The sequence below is a fragment of the Odocoileus virginianus genome, chromosome 9 (assembly GCF_023699985.2).
Source record: "Odocoileus virginianus isolate 20LAN1187 ecotype Illinois chromosome 9, Ovbor_1.2, whole genome shotgun sequence".
NCBI lineage: Eukaryota > Metazoa > Chordata > Mammalia > Artiodactyla > Cervidae > Odocoileus > Odocoileus virginianus.
The window spans coordinates 25,544,348-25,569,678 of NC_069682.1; the positions used below are offsets into that span (position 1 = coordinate 25,544,348).

At 43.1% G+C, this 25,331-nt stretch overlaps 1 protein-coding gene and 1 pseudogene across 12 annotated transcripts in view; both read right to left on the reverse strand.

The window, feature by feature from the left end:
- Positions 1-4,239: 4,239 nt before the first annotated feature.
- On the reverse strand, positions 4,240-7,859 carry LOC110129785 (mitotic checkpoint serine/threonine-protein kinase BUB1 pseudogene; annotated as a pseudogene).
- A 2,754-nt stretch (positions 7,860-10,613) lies between these two features.
- The window catches only part of BEND7 (BEN domain containing 7), an 86,268-nt gene continuing 71,550 nt past the window's right edge, over positions 10,614-25,331 (reverse strand). For 6 of the 12 annotated variants that reach the window (XM_020881324.2, XM_070472103.1, XM_020881321.2 and 3 more), the window contains 3 exons: positions 25,141-25,260; positions 16,316-16,369; positions 10,614-12,973 (listed from right to left, as the gene is read on the reverse strand). In XM_020881324.2, coding sequence (XP_020736983.2) covers positions 12,912-12,973; positions 16,316-16,369; positions 25,141-25,260 — 236 coding nt within the window. In that variant the 3' untranslated portion in view covers positions 10,614-12,911. Of the gene's footprint in view, positions 14,758-16,315; positions 16,370-25,140; positions 25,261-25,331 lie in introns of those variants that run through there. The other 6 variants (XM_070472100.1, XM_070472102.1, XM_070472101.1 and 3 more) reach the window with 6 other exon arrangements.

Here is a 25,331-nt window from a genome sequence, read left to right on the forward strand (position 1 = left end):
GAGTTCGTATGTTAAAAAAAAACAATTTGATATTGTTCTTTTTTGTTCATCTGCTTTTTTCATCTCTTGACTGTTGATCTCTGTTTATACCACTGAAAAGGGATGTATAGTATTCTTTTCTAAGAACTTGTTGAAGTTTAGTTGACTTACAGAGTTGTGTTAATTTCTGCTGTAGAAAAAGGGGACTCAGTTATACATACATATATGCATTCTTTTGCACATTCTTTTCCATTATAGTTTATCACATGATACTGAATATAGTTCCCTGCACTATAGTAGGACTTTGTTGTCTATCCATTCTATGAATAATAGTTCGCATCTGCTAATTGCAAACTCCCAATCCACCCCTCTCCTACCTCCCCGACTTGACAACCACAAGTCTGCTCTGAGAGTCTGTTTCCGTTTCATAGATATATTCCTTTTTCCTTTAAATTCCACATATAGATGTTATCATATGATACTTGTCTTTCTCTTTCTGATTTACTTCACTTAAATTATTTCATTTGGATTTTGTTGTTGTTGTTGAGTTGTATGAACTGTTTGTATATTTTGGAAATTAAGCCCTTGTTGGTCACATTATTTGCAAATATTTTCTCCTGGTCCATAGGATGCCTTTTTGTTTTGTTTATGGTTTCCTTTGCTGTACAAAAGCTTGTCAGTTTGATTCAGTCTCATCTGTTTATATTTGTTTTTATTTCTATTGCTTTGGGAGATTGACCTAAGAAAACACTGGTATGTCGAAGAATGTTTTGCCTGTCTATGTTCCTTTCTAGGAGTCTTATGGTGTCATGTCTTAAATATTTAAGTCTTTAAGACACAAAATGCCTATATAGTATTTTAATTTAAGAATGTTATAATGTAAATATAAATTTACATTATAACATGTAAATTATTCTAATTTTAAAAAATATTTAAACAATATTGTGATTAACACCCTGTACCTTGATCTTGGGGCAAATCTTTCTTTCTTACAGATGAATTCCTTCAAGTAAAATTGCTGGATCAAAAGTTTTAAATAAATTTGGTATTTATTTACAAACTGTCATCAGAAATACTGTAGCAATGAACATGTCTATTCATAATGGCTAAGAGTTCCCTTCAGCACAAAGAGAAACACTGGTGCTATCTTTCAATATTTGCCAACTGAATAACCATAATTTTCTTTCCACTATTTAATTTGCATTTCTTGGTTTAATTTTTAGCATATTAATGTTTATTGGCTGTTTATTTATGAGTTGGATATGTCATAAGTATATTCTTTCTTAAAAATCATTTATTCTGCATATATTTTTCTCATTTTGTCATTTGCTGTTTTTCTTTGTAAACTTTTTGAAGTACACTTTAAATTTTTTGTTTCTTTTTTTTGTTGTTTTTATTTATTTAACCAATATACTTTTTTTTTCCCCATTTATTTTTATTAGTTAGAGGCTAATTACTTTACAATATTGTAGTGGGTTTTGCCATACATTGACATGAATCAGCCATGGAGTTACATGTGTTCCCCATTCTGAACCCCCCTCCCACCTCCCTCCCCATCCCATCCCGCTGGGTCATCCCAGTGCACCAGCCCCGAGCACTTGTCTCATGCATCCAACCTGGACTGGCGATCTGTTTCACATTTGATAATATACATGTTTTGATGCTGTTCTCTCAGATCATTCCACCCTCGCCTTCTCCCATAGAGTCCAAAAGTCTGCTCTATACATCTGTGTCTCTTTTTCTGTCTTGCATATAGGGTTATGGTTACCATCTTTCTAAATTCCATATATATGCATTAGTATACTGTATTGGTCTTTATCTTTCTGGCTTACTTCACTCTGTATAATGGGCTCCAGTTTTATCCATCTCATTAGAATTGATTCAAATGTATTCTTTTTAATGACTGAGTAATATTCCATGGTGTATATGTACCACAGCTTTCTTATCCATTCATCTGCTGATGGGCATCTAGGTTGCTTCCATGTCCTGGCTATTATAAACAGTGCTGTGATTAACACTGGGTTACACGTGTCTCTTTCAGATTTGGTTTCCTTGGTGTGTATGCCCATTAATTAATTAATTAATTAATTCTGAGTTGATTATTTCTTCCTACAGCATCATGTTTAAGAAATCCTTTCTCTCCTCAAGCTTGTATAAATATTAATTTCAAATTTTCTAGTTTTTTATTTAAATCCTTGAAATATCTGGAATTGTCACACAGAGTAAGATAAGAGGGTCCAACTATACTGTAATTTTTTAACAGTTTGACTGAGGTATAACTCACATACTATAAAACTTGCCCTTTTAAAGTGTATAGGTGATTTTCTTGGTGGTCCAGTGGTTAAGACTCTGTGCTCCCATGGCAGGGGACACAGTTGGGGAGCTAAGATCCCACATGCTGCCAAAAAATATAAGTTTAGAAAAAGTCAGTGGTTTTTTAATATATTCAGGGTTGTGCACCATCACCACTATCTAATTTTAGAACATATTCATCATTACAAAGGGAAACTCTGCATCCCTTAGCAGTGACTTCCTATTACTGCTCCCCATCCTGGTCCTAAGCAACTGCTAATTACAGTACTCTCAGTCTCTTCAGATTGGCTAATGTGGTCATTTCATATAAATGGAATCGTAGTATATGTGACCTTTGTGTCCAGTTTCCTTCACTTAGCATAATGTTTTCAAAATTCATCCATATCAGCATGTATCACTATTTCATTTTCTTTAATTGCTGAATAATATTCCATTGTATGGGTATAACACACTTTATCCATTTATCAGTTGAGGGACACTGAAGTTTCCAATTTTTGGCTACTATGAATAATGCTGCTCTGGACATTTGTGTACAAATCTCTGTGTGCTCAGGAGTTTTTCAATTCTTTGCCCTTTCCTCCACTCTTTTCTTTTAAATTGTTTCGTGGATCTTCTTGGATCACGAATCGAATCTGTCTCCTGCATTAGCAGGGGGATTTATTTTTACCACTGAGCCACCAGGGAAGCCCCATTTCCCCTCCACTCTTACTCCCCCTTCCCAGAGTCTTAAATATAGACTTGTGCTGGTGAGTCAGCTTTGACCACTTGGGTGAGGGTGTTTCCCGGGGGTGATAACACAATAAGATGGATATAACTGGGTTTCTGGATGGGCACATAGAGCAGAGCTGCCTATGACCACCCTGGACCCTGACACCCACTTCTAGGCTATTATCAGTTGGAAGGGAAAAAAATCTGTTTTGCATTTGAGTGCCTTACTGGGGAGGCCTCTTTGTTATAGCAGCTGAACATATGTTATGCTAATTATAACAATACTTTTAATATATGCTGTATAGAGGCAAATTTTTCCTTAAATCTCCACTCTGTTTCATGGATCTGTCTATTCTTGTACCAAAACCACAGCTTCAATTTCAATAATTTTACGTTTAACTGGGAGAAGGATGGGAGGGGCATATGTCTCTCTCACAATTTCTAGAGCATTTCTTGACTTTTCTCTTGCATTCAGTCTTTCAAATGAATTCATACTCATTTTGTCAGCTTCCACCACCTCCTCTTTTCCACCTCCAAAGTCACTGGGTACTTTCCAATCAAAAGTCATTTTTTGGTCTCTGAGAGTTTGCTCATTTTCTAAAGCTGTGTGTCAAAATGCTAGCCTCGGCATTATCGAGGTGTATTTGGGGCTCCTTTCTCTTAATATGACCACCAGCCAACATCCAGGAGTCAGCTGGACATTTAAAATATACCCAGTCCTCCATGATCGTTGAGCCATCCACTCAGAGAGAGGGAAAGACAGCTGTGGTTATGGCTTCCAGGGAGGCAGGGAGGACATACACACTGGAACAGTCTGTGACACAAACCATATGAACAAGCAAAACCTTACTGAATCCAAGATGCCCACAGCTCTGGGTCTGTGCTACAGGGAGGGTCTGTGAGGTCGCAGTGGAGGAGGGTGGCATTGCTTCACACCAGTGAGACAGTTCTCCTAAAGACAGGGCAGTGCTGCAGTGTTGATTACAAGAGAGGAAGGGGACTATTACTAAGTCTGATTTCCCCCTATTCAGTGGTTAGGAATACATCAATGTGGAGAATTCTTAATTCAGTCATATACAGAGTAAGTGCCATCTATTGTAATGTACTCTTCCTCCCTCTATTGCTTGAGGACAGCAGAAAGCAATTCTCCTAGTGGAATGTGCAGACTCTTCCTCCCTCTATTGCTTGAGGACAGCAGAAAGCAATTCTCCTCGTGGAATATGCAGTTGGTCCACCACTTCATTGAACCAATTTAGGATGCCCAATTTCCTTTGTAAGATTGATTTTTTTTTTTTTTTTTTCCTCCCTATTCACATCGAGGGCGCTCCACATTTGTAATCTGGATGGCATCATTTTGGAGAGCATGCACACCTGGAGTTCAGGAGAGCTGGTTTCTGACCAGCTTCTCCATTTAACACACTCGCATCTGTTTAATTTTTTTTTCCTAAAATTCATTTCTATACTGTATAGATTGTTTACCTTCAAAACAAATTTCTCCTTATTTTTGCTATTGTTCACATCTCCATGGGTAACTTCATAGACTTGGGCAAAGGCCCCTTCTCCAAGAAGGTGATCAACGTAGACCAGCAAAGAGCCTAGTTGGAATTCAGTCTTGGGCTTGATGGCTGGAAGCTTACATGTCCATTCATAAGTATTTGGATAGGAACTCACTGGTTTAGAAAGCCCAGATAAAAGTTTGAGAATCAACTCCTCATCCCAGGAATTCTCAACAGTTTGAAGTCTGGAGGGTCTACATTCCCAAGTGAGCCAGCCTGCATCAGCTCAGCCTGGAGCCCAGCGCTGGCTTCTGCCGGATCCTCTTCAGTGGCAAAGTCAGGGTCTGTGACTTTACAGGACTTGAGGTCCCACTCTGCCTTGCTGGTCAGCACGGCTGCAGCAGGCTGGCCCAGACAGAGCAAGGACACAGAAGGGACATCTGTGGGGCGCACTTAGTCTCGGCTTATCTCTTCAATTGGACCAAACTTTCTCTCTTTCAAGGGTTCCACCTTGTTTCCTTTGAAAGAATCCAAAGCCATATGGGTGTGCTGCTTTCCTCCCATAATTTCTTTATCTTCCAGTGGGTGCACGGAGTCCATGGGAAGCCTGTGGACGCGATCTGCACGGCGTAAAGTCTCCTGGGCTCTTGGGGCTGGGCACCAGGCTTTTGTTGCAGCGGATGCCCCCCCACGGCCGAATCATCCAGAAACTCATCAGTATGATGCTCCTCATTTGGTTTTGTAGGAAACCAGCTCATGGAATGTTCTCCAAAGGTCCTGGCTCCTGCAGGTTTATTTTTTTGGCTGTGGTAATCCATAATTTTCTTTGTTTCCATCTTCAAATACAGGAAAAGCAGTTGACAAAAAAGAGATGATCTTACTGACTCCCCAAGCCCCATAAGATATTACATTTTTTTTGAAACTTGTTTCCAACGCATCTTCATTTTGACCTAGAGATGGCCATTCCTCTTTGTCATCAGAAATATCAGGAACTGTAGGAGCCTGAAACATATTCACGATGAAACCGAGAGCTTCCTCTGTGTGCACTACGGGTGATGGCTGCACTTTGGATGGTGTTGCCTGAACCAGTGCCAGTGATGTGTTTGGAGCTGTGTGAAAGGAACTTGTGTTAATAACCTCTGTGTTTCACACCCTTCTTTTATCTCTGCTCCACTCTGTGGCCTGAATTCATGAGTACTTTTGTTCACACACCTGGCATCTTTGCTGGCCCCTGAAAACATGGTGTCCATCACTGGCTGGCCTGCCAAAGGAACCGGGCAAGCTACACTCTGGTTGATGGTTAGGAACACCAAGCAGTGGTGACAGCATTTGCCATAAGAGGAACAGAAGTGGCCTCTCTGGGTTTCTCGTCCTCATTCTTTGAGGTCTGCTGAGGGATGGCTGGAAGACCTGGAGCTCTTAGTTCCTGCTGGGAGTCTGTGTGTGGCCCCAAACACGCTGGACTGACTTCAGACGTCCCCTGGCAGGAGGGAAGGTTCTCAAGAGACATCTCTGCTACTTGGTGTAACTTCTTATGAAGCTCATCCATTTTCTGTTTTAATAGTTGTTCTTCAAAAGCATTTGCTTCTTTCCTTTTCATATAATGTCTCTCTTCATTTACCCATTGTTCATGCTCTCTCCGTAGATTGTATTTCTGGGCTCTCAGCTCTTTGAAGGAAAACTCTGATTCTCCGCGAATAAGCTTCTCCTTGCAATATATGACAAACTGCTCAACATCAGCTTAGTCTGCCACAGATGGGTGTGCAGAATATCCTGATTTAGAAATCGTGATCACTCCTTGTTCCATGTTCGACCCTTTATCACCAGCTGCAGGTGTTGCTCCAGAAAGTTGTGGACTCTGATTCTTAGACATGCAGGCTGAGTTATTTCCTGGATTTGATTTTGATGTTACCTTTGATTTAAAATCTGAGCATCAAGCAGAGGTTCTGAGGTTCTCGCTTGCGCTGGCAAATGGTTTCAGTGAGGCGTGTCTGAAACACCTTGTACTGTTGCTGCAGCAGCTCCCTGGGTTCGCCAGAGGAGCTGACCAGGTTCCGATCCCGTGGTTGAACAGAAACTCAAAAAACTGGTGATGGTCACTGTTGCACTCGGAAAATTTTTAAACAATAGTTGATGGACCTTGGTCATTGTGATATCTCTTCTTATCTAAAAATTCCTTCATTAGATGCTCTGATGAAGTTGTTCACAACAAACCGGGGAAAATTCTTCAAGAGATGGGAATACCAGAGCTCCTGACCTGCCTCCTGAGAAATCTGTATGCAGGTCAAAAGCAACAGTTAGAGCTGGACATGGAACAACAGACTGGTTCCAAATTGGGAAAGGAGTACGTCAAGGCTATATATTGTCACCCTGCTTATTTAACTTATATGCAGAGTACATCGTGAGAAACGCTGGGCTGGAGGAAGCACAAGCTGGAATCAAGATTGCCGGGAGAAATATCAATAACTCAGATATGCAGATGACACCACCCTTATGGCAGAAAGCGAAGCAGAACTAAAGAGCCTCTTGATGAAAGTGAAAGAGGAGAGTGAAAACGTTGGCTTAAAACTCAACATTCAGAAAACTAAGATCATGGCATCTGGTCCCATCACTTCATGGCAAATAGGTGGGGAAACAATGGAAACAGTGACAGACTTACTATTTTGGGGCTCCAAAATCACTGCAAATGGTGATTTCAGCCATGAAATTAAAAGACACTTACTCCTTGGAAGGAAAGTTACGACCAACCTAGACAGCATATTAAAAAGCAGAGACATTACTTTGCCAACAACGGTCTGTCTACTCAAGGCTATGGTTTTTCCAGTGGTCGTGTATGGATGTGAGAGTTGCACTATAAAGCTGAGCGCTGAAGAATGGATACTTTTGAACTGTGGTGTTGGAGAAGATTCTTGCGAGTCCCTTGGACTGCAAGGAGATCCAACAGTCAATCCTAAAGGAAATAAGTCCTGAATATTCATTGAAATTACTGAAGCTGAAACTCCAATACTTTGGCCACCTGATGGGAAGAACTGACTCATTTGAAAAGACCCTGATGCTGGGAAAGACTGAAGGCAGGAGGAGAATGGTTGGATTAGATGGTTGGACAGTATCACTGACTCAATGGACATGAGTTTGAGTAAACTCCAGGAATTGGTGATGGACAGGAAGGCCTGGCGTGCTGCAGTCCATGGGGTCACAAAGAGTCAGACACGACTGAGCGACTGAACTGAAGTATTCTTTATTCTCAGGAAAATTCTCTTCTACCCATCGCATGTAACTTTCCCATTCACCAAGTGGGTCATCGCCTTTGTAGCTCTGCATATTGGGTTCAGACATTTGAAAAACATTTTCTGGGTTATCCATGGTGAGAGGACCCAGGCTAGCAGCAGTTTCAACTGCTTAGCTTCATTTTTGAAATGTGTTTTAAAGGAATTAGCTGAAGTAGCTTAGTTTCAAAGTTTAAGTTTAAAATGTCCTTCAATTTCTCAGCATTAACAGATAAAAATGGCAAAAAAAAAAAAAAAAAGGTAAAACACAATGGAAAGGCCCATAAGTACTGAGTCTATTTGGAATATCGGTATGAAAGCACAGCATGCTGTGGATTATCCCACAAGGGCTCCATTTCTTTATTGTTCTTCGGCTTTCCCATTATGACTCATTTTACATTCTTTTAATTTCACCGATAACAAAATAGAACTAAATAATACATACACGCATATAATATGTATTTTGGGAGGGATGATTACTATCATACTTTCGGAGGTTACAAAATGCAAACGGAGTTGGTTTGTGAAAATTCAAAGCTTTGTTCTGAATCATTAGTTACCGATTCTCCTGGGGAGCACCCAGTATCCCTCCGGCAGAGTTATGGACACTTATGAAGAGTCAACACAGGGACAGAAAGTCCACGTGATCCAAGGCTGAGACACAGAAGAGGGAGAGGGAAGTGTGTGTCCTAGTCCACCTCTGCTGGGGAGGATGGGAAGTGGGGGTCCTGAAAACATGTTTTCTTTCCCCAAGGACTGAAACCTATGTGGTCTTAAAGATCGCTGACATCATGATGCCTAGATTCCAGAGGAAAAACAGATAATAAGCATAAATAAGACAATCTCAGAGCATGGTAAGTGACTCAAAGGGACTGAAAGACTGTGACTTGATGGGGACTGGGGGCTTCTCGTGAGTTGACAGACCCCTCTGTGCTGATGTAGTTTAGTTCAGACTTGAATTATGTGGAATGATTGGGGCTTCAAATCTTGATCAACTCTACCTTGGGACAAAGCGGCTCAGTTTTTCCCTCTTCTTGTTCTGGAATTCAGGAACTCAGCAGACTTTAAGCGCTGGTGTTCCCTGGGGCTCACAGCTGTGCTCCCAGCCCCCAGAACTGTACCAGGCAGACCCTAAGTGTTCAGCGACGACTCACTGAAAGAAGTAACGGAGTACCATGTGCACCTGAACTGTCTGTCATCTTTTTCCAAACTGCCCCTCCCCTCATGTTTCCAATCTCATGGTTCTCCAGCCAGAGACCTGGGTGTCGTCTTCCACACCTCCTCCCTCCTCCCGCAGGCTGCACTCCCTCCCCCAGCCGAGCTAGTGCATCACTAGGTCCTCTTGGTCCTCCTGTGCTTTAGCATGTGGGGCTTGGTCCTCTGGGGTCCTCTATCCATCCTTAGTTGTTCCCACAGTTTCTTAATGGGACTCCCTGCTCCTGATGTGCCCCTCCCCTCCACTAAATATTCCAGACTTTAGCCAGACCCATCAACGGTGCCTGTAACTCTGATCAGACCTCTTACTCAAAATCCTTCAGTGGCCCCCATAGCTACCCCATTTTGTGGGATGGTCCCAGGCTGACAGGCTGCCCCAGCTCCAGCCCTCACCCCTTGCTTCCCAAAGCTCCAGCCCTCACCCCTTGCTTCCCAAAGCTCCAGCCCTCACCCCTTGCTTCCCAACCTTGGATGTGCTAAACCAACACAGCATCTACCAACAATGAGTGTTCAGTAAGTGCTTGGGAAAGACTCAGAGGGCAGGACTGGGAAATGAGTCAGCCGCCATCCACCCATACTTGGTTTTAAGGGTGGGCCTGTAGGAGGGAGACAACTGAAGCAGGTGTGTGAGCTCTTATTCTGCAAAAATGCAAGTGGTGCCCCTTCTGGTGGTGAAACTCGACTCCCTCCCCTCACTGGATGAGAAGGCTCTTCAGGGTGTCAAACCAGGAGAACTAGAGAGCACAGATCTTCACCAGTAGGTGGGAACAAAGGTGTCCCAGGGCCAAATCACATGACATAGCAATAATTAAAAAAAAATACAAATAATTCCCCAGTAAAAGGGCGATATCAAGCCCTGCGTGTGGGGGAAGGGGGGGCAGGGGAGCGGTCACACCATGAGGGGCAGGTTGGGGCCAGACCCTAAGCTTCCAAGGGATGCGGGTACATGGAGGCTTCATGAAGGATCAGCTGGCAGGAGTTTCGATTTCCTTTCTCTCCAAGCAGTTCACCCTTGTCACCTTTACTCCTGCAATCCAGCGGCTTTCTTACCCTCCTCCCAGCTATAGACTAGCCTACCACCCCCTTCCCCCAAACGAGGGCCCAAGAACTGGATCCTGAACCAAAGCCTAGACAGAGCTGACAGACCCATCGGGGGGGCCTTTGGAGGCAGGAGGGGGCAAGTGCCCATGCGGAGTAGCGCCCTTCTGTGTTCAGAGAGGAGAATAAAAGCAATTAGGTTTGAACAGCCACTTTGCATTAGAGGAGATTGACTTGTCCTTCTGATGTGTTGTTTCCATAGAAGCAGGGCTTAACCTTTTAAGTGAAGATTATGAAGACACCTAATTCATTTAAAATTAGGCTTCAAGCATATCAGTACTTACTGCTCAAGTGTTACTGTGGGGCTTGCCATTGATCTGATTGCCAGGCAGAGCCTGTGACTTGAGACGCTCCAAGACGCTCTTTCTGGTGGCGACCTGGCCCGTGCGTTTATTTTTAAAAATTAACTTCATAAAGAGATGATAAAACTTTCACGTAAGATCACCAGAGTATTAATAAATACCTTTTAATTAATGGCTTGCATTGGCTCCTCTTCATAAACGCGGGAGGGCTGGTGCAGAGGCACGAGACAGGCACATTCAATTAAAGTAATTTATTGTTTTCTTCCAGAACAGACATAAAGGGTGTCTTGGGACTTGATATCACAACACATGTTATACACCATTTTCACAACTAGCCTTGCATGGAATTTTTTTTTTAAAGAACATAGTAATCTTAAAAAAATCTAAATATTTACATATTAATAAAACATATATACAGAAGATTGAGACATGATCCACAGGTATGGAATAATAATTTTTTTTTTTTGCTAAGAAAGCCTATAAAAAGGATTTCTGAGTAGAGTCTGAACAGTAGTCACAGTTAAGTAAACACAAATACAGTTTTAATTTACAAAAATGATTTTGCTGTTGCAGTTTTACAACATGTATTTCCAATTTGTGAATCCATTGCACATATCTGTGAGCTGAACAATCCCCACCCCCCTCTCAAGTAGTGAAAAATTCAAGCTCTTGCCTAGTCTTGGCAGGAAGTGCTTTGAAGTTTCATAGTATGTATTTAACAGATTCCACAGCTGTAAGGTAAATGTTTCTACCTTTATTCCCAAAGTATTCATCGTATTCATAGTATTATAACAGAGGTGAAAGGTCACTAATTAATCTTTTCAATTCCCTCAAGAAAGACTTCCTTTTGAGAGGCAGAAGACAAATTTTAAAAAATGCCTTGCAGAAAAACAAAAGCCTGGGTTCACAGTACTTTGTTAGACCCTGTGATGAACAGAGGGGTGGGTCTCAAGGAAGGGGCTACTAAGTGGCCTGAAATCGAAAAGGCTGACTAAACTTGTGATGGAAACCATTTCTCGAACCTTCCTGGAGGCTCCAAAAAGAAGACAAAAGACACACACGTATGAGATGTAGCTGTCTAGCAGCTGGATCGAGTCTATAAGCTACACCTAGACCAGCTTCGTCACTTCACAGGGACGCCTCCCATGGCCTTGGGTTAACTAACTGGTCTTTAGTGGATTCCTGAATCCCCCTGGAGCCCTCCTCCTGGCTCAAGGTCAACTGCCCTGTGTCACACGTATGGCCCAAGTACCTTGGATGGGGTAGGAAGGAACTGAGGTTCCTGGTTTGGCTAGCAGGTTGATGGGTTGTTGCCCAGCCCAGGATGGCCATAGACCTCACTCCTCAGCTGCCTCACCGCAAACAAAACGAGGGTGAACTATAGGCCTGAAGGCCTGAGCTGTAACTCTGAGCTCTAACACTCTCTGCTTCGATCAAATAAGTGTTAGGGACGTGTGTTAAATGACAGTATAGCATACCCCCTCCCCAAGGTTTGGTGTTTCTACTGTCCAAATTCCTTTCAAGCCAACTTTTGGCCTTTGGGTCAAGTGTCAAAGATTCATGGTAATTTGCTTTATACAGTAAATGAGGTATAAAAGTAATGTTTCTAAACAAACAGGTTATTTTAAATTCACCATCTCAACTAGAGAAAGGAATCTGGAGATAAATATCTCTGTAAAACAAATACCCACATGCCAAAATACTTCTTGGAAATGAACCCACATTTTCATTTGTTGGTTTTATGTCAAGTGGAGAGCACATGTGCTAGAGCTGAATGAAGTGTGAAGGGTAAGTACATTTGTGGCCAGTTGCCACACAATGCCACAACCCTGGACTACTCAGTTAGAGCCATCTGTTAAAATAGTTGTTGGGTATTATGTGGAAGGCTGCTTACTCTGAGTTTCTCACCTTTCAATTAGGTATTTTGTCACTGTATTGACATACAACCTACGTGAACGGTTTTTCTTTCCTGACAATTCATGTATCATTTGCACTTATCAAGGAAATGATTATTTTGGGGGGAAATAATGTCACAAATGATTTCATCTAATAGGTTAGAGTCACCCTGTCTCCCAAAACAACGTTTCCATCTTCGAGGCTGATGACAGTTCTAATTAATCTTGGCCTTTACCACTGCTCCTTCGGTCCTCCTGAAAGGGCCACTCTCCTTTATAAAATGCACTGAAGCAATTTATGTTAAAATGTGTGCTTCCAAACTCTACCATATTCACATTGAAAAAAAAAAAGAAAATAAAACTGTTCTTTTTTGATGGACAACGAACCAACTGAATGATACGTTGGACGTTGAAAGGCTGACAGTTCAACTCTAAAGATGATTTTTTAAAAATCTTAGACCAAATCGGAGGCTTGGTTATTGCATATGACAAAGAAAGAATATGAAAACTATTCAAACGTGACGGGTCAGCTCCATGGAACGCCCATGCCTTGCAGTGACCTGAAATGCTAGTGGATCTCCGAGGAGATTCAAGTGGAGGAGCTGTGTGTACTAAGGAGCAGGGTCACTAAAAGAAAGTCTAGGCAGTGAAAGCTGTCCCTGTGTCTTCCGGTTTTTCTCTCCTGGTGTCAAGCATATGACCTACAACAGAGACAAGAGCGTGAAGGGGGTCCCTTCTCTAGGAGGACTTGTACGCTCTTCCTTGACACGGCCAGATGTAGGACCTCTTGGGGAGGCATCTGTGTTTTATCTCTAAATCACTGTTTCTTAACCAAGCCTTTAGGTGTGCCAGATGAGCAATTTTAGGCCATTAGAAATCTGCAATAATGATTTTTGCAGGAAAATCCATGAATGTGGGTTACTTCTAGAGGATGTTCACATGTATTATCCAGCAATAGATAATGGCTAAATAAAATATGATTTACCTGTAAAACAGAATATCATGCAGCTATTAAAAGAATGTGTATGGAGATTTGTAATAAACTGGAAAATTCTTGTTAGGTGGTCAACCAAAACAGAACAAAACCTTAGGGAACCAACTGGATGGATTTGACCTCCAGTGTATAAATTTTAAAAAAATTCAGAGAAAAGGCTGGGAAAAAAAACACCCAATAATAATGACTGTGTCTGGGTGGCAAAAGTAATTTACATTTTCTTCATTACACTTTTCTGTATTAATTTCTAAAAGTATGTAAATGGATGCCAAATGATGACCCCCAAATGCTAAGCCTAGGTGCACTCTGCACTAACCTATTTCAAATTCTCCCAACTCAGTGCTGATTCCTGGCCTTGCTCAAAAATGCTTACTGAAAGGGTTGAGGGGAGAGAAATTAAGAAAATGTTTTCCACTATAAAATATGTATCCATTTTGTTAAAACTAGACAAACAGAAGGTTGCTTAAGTGTGATGGATTGAGATTAATGTCATCTGACGCCTGACTGTAAAGTTGGCCTGGTTGGTTCTGGCTCATAGAAACACTCATAGAAAACATAGAAACAGGAGTTATACCCCTGTCCCAGCCCTCCTCAACATACATGAATTTGGAAGGAGCAAAAAGGCCTTAACCAGATAATAAAAGCATAGTTAAATCTTTAAAAAAAGACCAACTATGGCTGGCTCAGAGAGACCAGATAACCAGATGAGGACTATCTGGCCAGTGAGTCTCAGGTCCAGGGAGGAAGCTGCATGTATGGGACGGTCTCAGACGGTCTCATTAGGAGACTCGTAAGAAGAGAGCATGCAGTGGTGGCGCTGTGTTCAGAGAAGCCCCGGGCTATGAGTTTAGGTTAGAGGCTCTGGGGAGACTTGCTAGTCTAATCAAGATCATTTAATTCCATGACTGCAAGATTCGGGCACCAATCCGTGACTTCTTTTCCCTTTTTTGAGATGATTAAGTGGTATTATTTCTCATGCTCTCTAATGATTTGAATCAAATATCTAGCAGGAGTCTAGTGAAAAGACCTGCCAGGGGTGTCTTACAACTGCCCTCACTGGGACCTCACAGCCTCGGGATCTGAGGACAAACCCGAGAGCTGAACTGCAGCAGACTTTAGGCCGGCTTACAACAGGGCAACACTGAAATGGAATCCTACAGGGATTAGTACATCCATCAACTCTTAGGACGGCTAGGAAACATGCAGAGAAGGTTTAAGAAAGCTACGCAGTGGACCGGCTGGGAGTTGAGAGGCCTGGGCTTCGGCCAGGCCACCAACCAGCTGTGAGACCTTGAAAAGTCATTTAGTGTTTCTGGGCCTCAGGCTTTTTTACCTGTAAAATAAAAGGACTGGATAAAAACGAGGGACGGGACTAGATGACCTCTAACGTTCCATTTTTTCTCAGAGTCCTTGAAAGTGTTTTCAGTTCCATGAGGCGGTTCTACCATCCCGGGTTCAATTTTCTCATCTGAAACATCTCTCTGCCTCCATCTTCAGATGGAAAAATGCAAAGGTATTATTTCAAGGGGAGTGGTTTTCAAATAATATACTTCTTAAAAGCCCACTGTGGCAGATGGTAGCCAGGATGGGCAGTACAAATGCCCTGGGGACAATGGGGCTGGTTGGGGAGGAACCCTGGAAAGTATTGGGTTGGCCAAAGAGTCATTGGGGTTTTCCATAAGACACTGGAAACAAAAGTTTCCAATGAACTTTTTGGCCAACAGATACAAGTAGAACAGCCAGGGGTTCCTCCAGAGGGCCTCCCCAAAGGGGACAATCTCAGCATTAGTAGCAGTGCTTCATGCCTCTGCTGGGAGGGGGTGGTCAGAACAAGGATAATGGGAATTTTCCTGATGCTCAGAGAAGGACAGGAACAATAGAGATCATGCATTTCAGTTATCTTCCAGCATAAATATGGACACATAGCCAAACTAGAAGAGAAACCACTTTTCTGGCATTTCTGCAATGACTATATCCAGTGAGACCTCGATAGAAGCAGGTTGCTGCTGGTCTCCGCAGTTTATTTCATTTACCTATCCATCTATCTGTTGCTTAGTTACTCGGTGACAAAGAAAGCACCGTCTCCCTTGTGCGGCTGTGACTACTCTGAAGTTCACTAACGTGTGTCTGTACACCCTGAAGTCAGGCTGATTGCTGCCTGTGTACAAGTGGCCTTGCAGAGTTCCTACACACGCCTTTCACAGTTGCTGGCGCTACCAGGCCAAAGGGAGAGAGAACACTGAGCTGAGCTTGTTCACCGACAGGGCTCTTGAAGGGGAGGTGCAGGGCGATGTCTGGGTTTGGTTGTTAGAGGGATTTCGAGGGCCGTCAATACAGAATCTTGAGACCAAGTGAGGGATAAACTCTGTCACATGGCTCACTGATCAGACATCTGTCCCTCGGGCTCTCGGGTGAGAACTGAGGCACAGGTAGAGTCCAAGGTTGGAAGGATTACTGGAGAGTTAAATAATAAGTTTGAATGAAGTCGGCAGCTTATCCCTGCCGCAGATGCATCAGTGAGATGTTATATTCAGCTGATCTGGTTACAGTGTTAGTCGCCTGAAGAGATGGATCAGCTTATTCACTCACTCAAAGCACAATCGAAGGGTGCCCATTATAGGGAGAGTGGTGATACTGCCCCTCAAAGCCTTTTGGGGGAAGGAGGGAGAGGCCAGAACAGACAGGAGTCCCATCATAGAACAGATGATCCCTAATCTAAACAGAAATATCATTTTATGTTAAAATAGATATCTTTTTAATGTCCCAAGGTTTGGGGAGGCAAAATGTGACACTAAGTTCTTAGGACTTGCTGTTCTGAGGTTTTCAAGAAGATGAAACAGAATGTGAGAAAACTGTAGCTTTTCATATTCAATTTGCAAAATCTCCCTGAATGCAGGGCACTGAGCTCCTCTGAGGACTAGGGGCTGGGTCTCTTAAGGGAAGTAGTTTGCTCAAGCATCGGCATCTCTGATGTTAAAAACATTTTCAATGCAAATATTCTCATATGCCATATTTTCCAAAGGGTGATGAAAATGGAAATGTATTTTACCTGTTGGGGTTAGAGAAACACCGTCCAGCCGTTCATCACTGTCAGCTGCCTCTGCTGGTTACAAACATAAAATACGAATCTCATTAGTTTCAAGGCATTCATTCATTCTGCCTAATATGGTAATACAATTTAAAAACTCCAACGTACGTAATAGTTTTCACCTTTCTTTTCCCTCCTCAGTTTAGGCTGGATCACATTAGAGATTTTAGGAGCATGACTTAAATAAAATTTTTTTAAATGATATAAAATCTATTTTCGTGTATTAAACTTTTTTATATCTTATGATCCTTATTCTATCACTCATTGATGATTTCAGTTCATTTTCGCTTATTTACACAGGCTTCAGTATTTACCCAGAATTTGGGGTGAATTGTTTAAATCTGATTGTTGAAAGCATGGAGGTCAGTGAATTCCTATGGCAGAATTTTACTGGTCATTCCCAGAAATATTCCAGTGGGGCAGGCTTATGACAGCTTGGGAACGAAACCTTTTTTGATGGCTGGAAACTCAATCTAAAATCAATATAAAGTCATGGATAAAATCAGAAAGAATAATAAGCATTTCTTCAAAAGATTTGTCACTTCTCTGATTTAAAATGCAAAATGCTGCTCATTTCATATATTTCAATTGCCCTTAAGAGTTTTCCAAAAGTAGATCCTTTTGTCACAGAGAACCTTCCATCAAGTACAAAAAAAGAAGGTGCCTGTTTGTTTCCTGGTAAGTGATGGGCTTGTCAGTTTCCTGGACGTGCTGTGGATAGGCCAGAATATTCCACAGCTACTGGGATCACTCTGGTCTGCTCCCTCTGTCCCAAGGCTGCAGCCCTGTTGGAATTTCCCGCACGTGTGCCCGAGAGGGCAGTTGGGTGAGGGCTGCTGCGTGCAACATGCTGTAATGCTGAGTTGGTGGGACGCAAACTAGTGCTTTGTTCTTGTTCTGCTTGCTGTGGTTTTGTTTTTTGGGCTGCTTGACATCTTACTACCCCCACCAGGGATGGAACCCATGCCCCTGCAGAGGAAGTGCGGAGTTTTAACCACTGGACTGCCAGGGAAGTTCTTGATCATTGTGAGTTTAGACACAATCAGGGTTCAGAGGTGGATGGAGACATTCAGAGATTTCCCCTTGTTCACCTCTCTACCATCCTGTCTGCAGATTGCCACACGCTGGCCCGTAAAAGACCCATCACCCCTTACCTGCTAAACCCACCACAAAGAAAAATAGAGACAGAGTAGTCAAGACCAGTTTTGGTTGGAGAAGATGATGATGTAGGTGAATGCTTAATAATATAAAATAAATCCAGATGGGACAAATGGTAAGATTAGAATTCTGTCAATATATTTATGGGCAAAATACAGCTCACACTAAAATGTTAAGTGTTTCTCTCTGCATGAAAAGTTTATGAATATTTAAAATTTTGTTCAAGTTTAGCAAATTTTAAAATTTTCTTTCATATTTAAAAAAATAACAAGCATGTTATTTTCATATTTAGAAGACATTATTCTCTTTAAAAATTTTTATTTATTTATTTTGCTGTGCTGGGTTTTAGTTTCAGCATGTGGGATCTAGTCCCCTTACCAGGCATTGAACTCAGGCCCCTTGCATTGGGAGTTTGGAGTCTTAGCCACTGGACCACTAGGGACATCCTGACATTATTCTCTTCTGATTGGTTTCAGTGAACTTGAATAGGAAGATGACCTTTCATTTTCTGGGATTTAAAAATTTCTTCAGTAATAATAATAATAGCTATGATATGCATCACCATTTACTAAATGCTTACCACCTACTGAGGACTTACTATATGCACCATGTCATCTAATCCTTAGCAACCCCTACAAGGTAGGTCTAGCTTATGCCCATTTTAACAAACGAGGCAATGGATTCAGACATTAAGAAATTTACCTAAGGTAATAATACAGCTAGTAAGTGACTCTGCCAAGGATTTGACTCAGGTTAACGCCTTGACTTAATCTCTTTGCTATTAATAGTCCAAACATATATAACATGCATCGCTATAAGCTACATTGTTAAAACTTCAAGTTTTTTAAATTAATTTTTTAAATTGCAGTATAGCTGATTTTACAATGTTGTGCCCATCTCTGCGATACAGCAAAGGAACTCAGTTATATACATATAGACATTCTTCTTTTATATTCTTTTCCATTATGGTTTATCCCAGGATACTGACTAAAACTTCCTGCGCTGTGCAGTAGAGCCTTGTTGTTTACCGTCCTATGTATAATAGTTTGCATCTGCTAATCCCACGCCTTCCCTCCCTCGCCTCACTTCCCCTTGGCAACTACAGGTCTGCTCTCCAGGTGCATGAGTCTATAAAACTTAAAGTTTTAGTTCATTTTACACTTTAATAACTTCCTCTGCTTTCTATGAAAAACTGCTTTTTACTGAGTGGTGACAAAAATCAGTTCCAGGGATGAAGTTGATCACTTTGTAATTCAGCTATCCTCACTTTTTAAAAACAGGCCTGTGCAAATATGTGCTCTGTAAGAACCAAACATACACAACCCCCGAATCTGTAAAGGATTATGTATAAATTAGCAGCTGCCCGCTGCATGAACAGGGCCAAGTGTCTCGGATGAAGAACACGACTGTTACTTAAATTTAATTATAACATCTGTCTGTAACAACAAGCTCACAGTCTTTCTTCTCTGGTGACAGGCAAGTTGTGAAATTTGAGGAAGATTGAGCAAGTCCAATAAAAATGTAATAGCAGCAACAGCTTTACTCTTAGATCCAACACAAATAATAAAAATTGCGATTTCCGCGCCGAGGAAATAATCTAATGAAAATGATAAAAAAAAAAATCCACACCAGGAAAGGAATCATTCCAGTTATCGAAGAAAAATTACTACATGTGATGAGAGCCCTGAATGAGTTTCTATTTGAATTTGAAGAACAACTTTTCAAATCTGTGGGGGGGCACTCCTTTTTTCATGGAGGCTGTGAGGGCTGGCTTTAGCGGTGAGTTGATTGTTTGCCCAGGTAGAGTGTGTACCTAATTCCAGGAACTGGGCCAAATATGATAAATCAGGTTGAAGCTGTGGAATACCTTTGAGACACTGTATTGTCACTAAGACCGAGAAGGAGACACAAAAAGAGCAAGCAATAGCATTGACCCCCGGCCCCTTAGTTCCCATCACGTGGCGACAGCAACACATGTGGCTCCAGTTCCCATTTGCTAGGGTCCCACTTCTGTGCGGCTCAGAGAGAATGAAGTGGGTGAACCCACTTGATTTTCTCCGAGCGGCACGAAGTGACAAAACTGGGAGGCAGAGCCTACTTGGCAGGTCACTGCAGAAGCGCTGCCATTTTGCCCTCCTGTGGTCTCTGTGTGGTCTCTATGTCACCTTCCGCTTCTCAGATGCTGATAGAACCTGCTAGAAGGGTAGGAGAGAACTGCCAAGGTGCCAGTCACAGCTCTCTAGGCAAAGACTCTAAAGCCAGGGTCAGAAGTGAAAACATCCTAAATCAGATAAGAGCACGACCCCAGAGCAGGGCAGGCGGTCATCTGGGCAGGTGACATGGGGGAGGGGGGTGCAAACTGCACCCCATTCTGTATCAACAGCACGGGGAATTACTGATCCAAACCCTGAGATGGTTAAGGAGTGTGTTCCCTGGCCAGTCTATCTGGGGGAAGTGGAGGAAGGTCCCCACTGTGTGTGTGTGTGTGTGTGTGTGTGTGTGTGTGTGTGTGTGACAGGAAAGGGAATGGAGGCCAGAGCTCAGAGTAATTGGTCTCAGCATCTGACAACAGAAAAAAAACAACAAAAAAAGAGGTGTGTTTATGTATAAAATATACACAGGAGAGGGGAACAACATCAAAATGGAGCTTGTTCTTCTAGTCCAGCGTCTCTGAGAACAGTGCTCTCCAGTGTATTCAGCACAGGCCCAGCGCGCGACGCCTGATGCATATCTTCTGCCTTCAAAAGTGACTCTTCAGACTAGAACTTATCAGTCCTTTGGGGATGGTGAGTCGCTCACCCCCGCTGGAGGTGCAGGCTCTGGGACCCCAGCCCTCTTCCTCCGGGTGGTCTCTGCAGCTCCTCAGTCAGCAGCGTCAGGATGAGAGTTTATCCCATCCTTTCCCTGCGAGCTTCCGAGGAGCTCCAAGCACGCCCTATATCCTCCCGTGTGCGCCCATCACCCCATGTGACACAGGTTGCGGTTTAGGTGGAAGAAGCCTGTACAGATTTGCTGGAAGCTGATGGCATGACCGGGACCAGCGTGCAGGGGCCACAGGGCAGCAGGTGGCTGGGTGGGGCAGCTGTGGCTCTTTCCGTCTCCTTGGGACTAACCTCGTATTACATTTCAGTCTCTCCACAGTGATAAATCTCAGTTCTCTCTGACAACAGACTTAGTGTCTTTTGTTCTGGGGGTTCAAGAATTTGCTCTGAAAAGCCAACAGGTAGATACAAGTGCTCACATACTCAAAACAGTCAGGATGGGTTAATGCAGACTTCAGGCTAACAGGGACAGTGTTCAGGCTTCTTCTTGGAATTTGATTAGGGATCATCTGAGACATGCACCCAACATGACACCAGTGCTCACTTAACAAGGGGTGACTCAGGGTGCTGTCCTTCCTAACACCTGTCAGTCAGCTGCAAAGAGCTCTTTCCTTGGAGCCTGAGATCTAAGGGGTCAAGAGTCACAGGCGGCCTTTGTAAGGCGTCTCCAGACGGAGATAGGGGGCCTTCAGTCTGAGAAGAGATGAGACCCACCGGCAGAAGGTTGATCTTCCCAGGTGTCATTCAGTTAATCCACTCAGCGTGAGGTCCAGGCATTGTGACTCACGACTCTGAAGCTTCGGGGGAGGCTGGGAGAAGCGGCAGTCGGGAGGGAAGAAAGAGAGGTAAGGAGAGGGGGGCAGAGAAGTGAGAGAAAGGACCTGAAGAGGGAGGACAGGCGTCTGGAGAGTGGCTGCAGGGGCGCCCTGGACACAGCCACCCCCAGGCTCTGGGGGGATGGGGAAGCACTTGACCCTCAAGTAAGGAACTGATGGTTATTCTCCGGGATTTCGCGTGACTGTGATGAGCTAAGACCTGTTTGCTGTGGACTGCTCTCCCTTTGTTGGTTCATTCAACAAATAGTCCCACATGTCCACGCTGTGCCACACGCCATTCTAAACATTTAGGGACACACAGCCTCTGCTCCCAAGGGTCTCGTGGAGGAGACAGGTGTGTCCCTGTCACTATTCCGGCGGCAGAAGATCAGTGTCTGGGCTGCCTGGGAGGCCTCTGGGAGGAAGTAACCTTTGAGATGCTGCACGTTTCCCAGGCAGAGAGAAAGTGGGTGTGGGGGTGCCAGCCGATTTCAGACCGGGGGGGTGCTGATGTGGCTTCAGCGGGCAGAAGCTGATGGCAGGCGATGAGGCTGGCGCTAGACGGTGAATAACCATGGATGCTGTGCTGAGAGGGGTGTTTAGCAGGGATTTTATTTGGAGGCTGACAGGAAGTCAGATGTATTTAATCCAGGGCGGGGCATGAACAGACCCCATTAGCAGAGGCACAGGGAACGAAGACTCGGGTCTCAGGATATGGCCAAGCTCGGAGCCGCGCGCTGGGGACCATGGGTCAGTGCACGTCACCAGGGAGGATGCAGGACAGAGGAGACAGGCAGAAGTGAAAGAGGCAGGGAAGGAGAACCCAGACACTGAGGGGGAATCTGGAAGAGAAACAGAATGAAGTCACAGAACCTGGGGGAAGAGTGTGTCAAGAAGGAGATTCGACAGGGTAAAAATCAGTATGGAGGTCAAGTTCAACTGTTAAACAAGTGAAATCTGATGATCCAATGTGAACGTGGCAGAGGAGTGAAGTCAGAGGGCAAAATGCAATGGATTCTAAGCTGCTATACAGCATGGGGAGCTCAGCCAGTGATCTGTGATGACCTAGAGGGGTCGGATGGGAGGGAGGAGATTACATATATATGTACATGTAACCAATTCACGACTTTGTCCGCAGAAACTAACACAACATTGTAAAGCAATTATCCTCCAGTAAGAAATAAATAAAGTGAACTGGGATGGGGAGGCGAACTCAGGAAACAGAGACCCTTTGGGAAGAAATCTGACCAACGATGCCAGGAGAAAGACAGAGAAGTGCTTTTAAGATGTGCGAGGAAAAAGGAGTCACTTTGTTTTGAGTTGGCAAAGGGAAGGAGAACAAGGTCGTGGGCATTTTTTGAGCATTATTATATTTCTGCTCTCCATCAGTGGCAACACTTTATCTAATTTTAACTCTGAAAACACTGCGTGGAAGGTATCAGCCTCATTATATAAATGGAGAACCTGAGGCTCAGAGAGGTTGAGACGTTGGTCCAGGGTGCCAGGAGATTGTAAATGGCAGACCAGAGCTAGGAGGGCAGCGTGTCCTCTGCACTGCACTGTGCTGTGTTTATTGCCGGTGATTTGGGGATGCAGGAGGCAGAGAAGAAGAGGGTGAGGGCATGACTTACTGTCCAAGCCTGAAAACCTTTGAGAGCGAAAGGCGCGTCACTGATAATCACGCCTGGACCATAGGAGCAAAGCAGCTGCCCTGGCACAGCAGGCCGGTGGGTCTCCTGACTGAGGACGCAACTGTGGCTGCCCCAGTGACCCCCACACTGCCAAGCACGGCTGTGCCCAAAGACAGACCTCTTCTGAGAGGCACGCTAACTTGGCTGATAGACATTCCTGTAAGCACACGTCAGGAGCCTCAGGACAGCGCTGAGACTGGCTGTACTTCTTGTCCCTTCAGTGATGGAGACCCAAGGAGGAGAAGGACCTAGTGACTTGTCTGAGGGCCAGAGCTGGCGAAGAGCAGACATGAGTCCTGGGAACTGGATCTACTGACTTCTCTGTGACTTGTTACATAAAGCGATAATCCATTTGTTTACCAGTTAAATTAGTAGTCCACTGCTCTTTATAAAAAGAGAATCAGTTAAGTGTAAAAAGAAGCCAGAAGGGTAAAGAAGAGGAAGGGAAGATTTTTTAACAGAAAACTCATCTAGGGGTTGAGTCCTGCTGGCTACTTCTATAGACCTGTAAGGTTTTTTTTTTTTTTTAATTATTATTTATTTTTGGCTGTGTTGGGTCTTTGTTGCTGATGATGGGCTTTCTTTAGTTGTGGACAGCAGGCGCTATTCTTTGTTTCAGTGCGAGGGCTTCTCATTGTGGTGGTTTCTTATGGCAGAGCGCAGGCTCTAGGTATAGAGATTTTAGTAGTTGTGGTGCACAGGCTTAGTTGCTCTGTGGCATGTGGAATCTTCCCGGACCAGGGATTGAACTCGTGTCCCCTGAATTGGCAGGTGGATTCTTACTCACTGTGCTACCAGGGAAGTCCGACTATAAGCTTTTTCACACTGAAAAACCATGTGGTCCCTCCGTGCTCTGTGTCTTGTCAAAGGCACTCTGAGCCTGAGCCCAGAGCTCTCCTTCCAAGGGCTGGTAACTGGGCTCCTCAGGACGCTTGGTCACAGTTACTTCTACTCATGGTGAGAATTCCAAGAGGCTGTGTTACAGATAGTCTCCTGAGTTTGTACTACTGTTCTCATGGACCTCCAGACCTCTGTTAAATCCCAAAGTGTGACATTCTAGCATCCAAAATCTGTCTCCCCAGATGGATGGAAAAAGAAGATGTGGTACATATATGCCATGGAATATTACTCGACCATAAAAAATGAAATAATGCCATTTACAGCAACATAGATGCCAACTAGAGATTATCATACTAAGTGAAGTAAGTCAGAGGGAGAAATGCCACATGATATCACTCATATGTGGAACCTAAAATACAGCACAAATGAGCCCACCCATGAGAGAGAAAGACTCAGAGAACAAGCTTCTGGTTGCCAGAGCAAAAGGGGGAGGGGGAGGGATGGACTGGGAGTTTGGGGTTGGTAGATGCAAATTATTATATCTAGAATGGATAGACAACAAGGGCCTACTGTACAGCACAGGGAACTATATTCAATATCCTGTGGTAAACGATAATGGAAAAGAACACAAGAAAAGAATGTCTGTATGTGTTAGAGCTGAGTCACTCTGTACTGCAGAGATGGGCACAACATTGCAAATCAGCTATATTTCAATAAAAATAAATAAAATCTGTCCACCAAACTCTCACATCACAGCCACAGAGGCACAGTAGGCTCTTAGAAGGCCAGGGGTCCTGAGATTTGATTAGGAATTATGCTTTGTTTTGTTTTTAAAATAATAACTACATAATGGCAGAAAACTGACTCCAAAGGGATTCTTCACTGGTAAACTGTCCCACTGCTACTTTGGGGAGACTGAGAATTCAGATGCCCAAATCTAAACGGGCAAATGCAACCAGTGTTCACTTTTCCTAGAAGAATTATCCCAGAATTGCCAAGTCCAGATTGAAAATTTAAAAAAAGGTAAGTGAATAGTTTACTTAAAAAGCTCTTTCTACTTCACATGGTATTTCACATGGATGTTTATTGTTATTTCATTTTTTTTAACCTAAAGCAACTAGTACTTTTTATAAAGTCATGCAGATCCAAACAAATAAAAACCAATAGGTAACAGAAGCAGATCACAAAAGACCTTGTTTCAAACACAAGACTACCAATGAGATTAGCAATCTTTTTCATTTGTGCTATTTAAAGTAAATGACCTGATGTAACTGTCACTATTTAATCTTAGAGTGAATTTAAAATCATTTGAATAAGATTTTAAAACACAAAACCAAGGCACATTATATAAAGCTTCTCCTTCAAAAGACAATGAAGTATCCGAGAGTAAATAACTGTATTTTGCATCTAAGAATTCAGTTGAGGGCTTCTGCAATTATTTTCTTGCAACTTATTCATACCTGAGCCTCTTTTTAACCTTCTTCTTGCCAGTTTGATTTGATCCTGCAGAATCTGAACCCAGTCTCTTGGGCCAGGAAGTTTATCCACGTGATTAGCAGTGCAATATTTTTCTGTGAAGACTGAAAGAAAATATGAAATATTGTTAAACATTTGAAAAAAAGAAAATGCAGATTTGAAATAAGATCATACC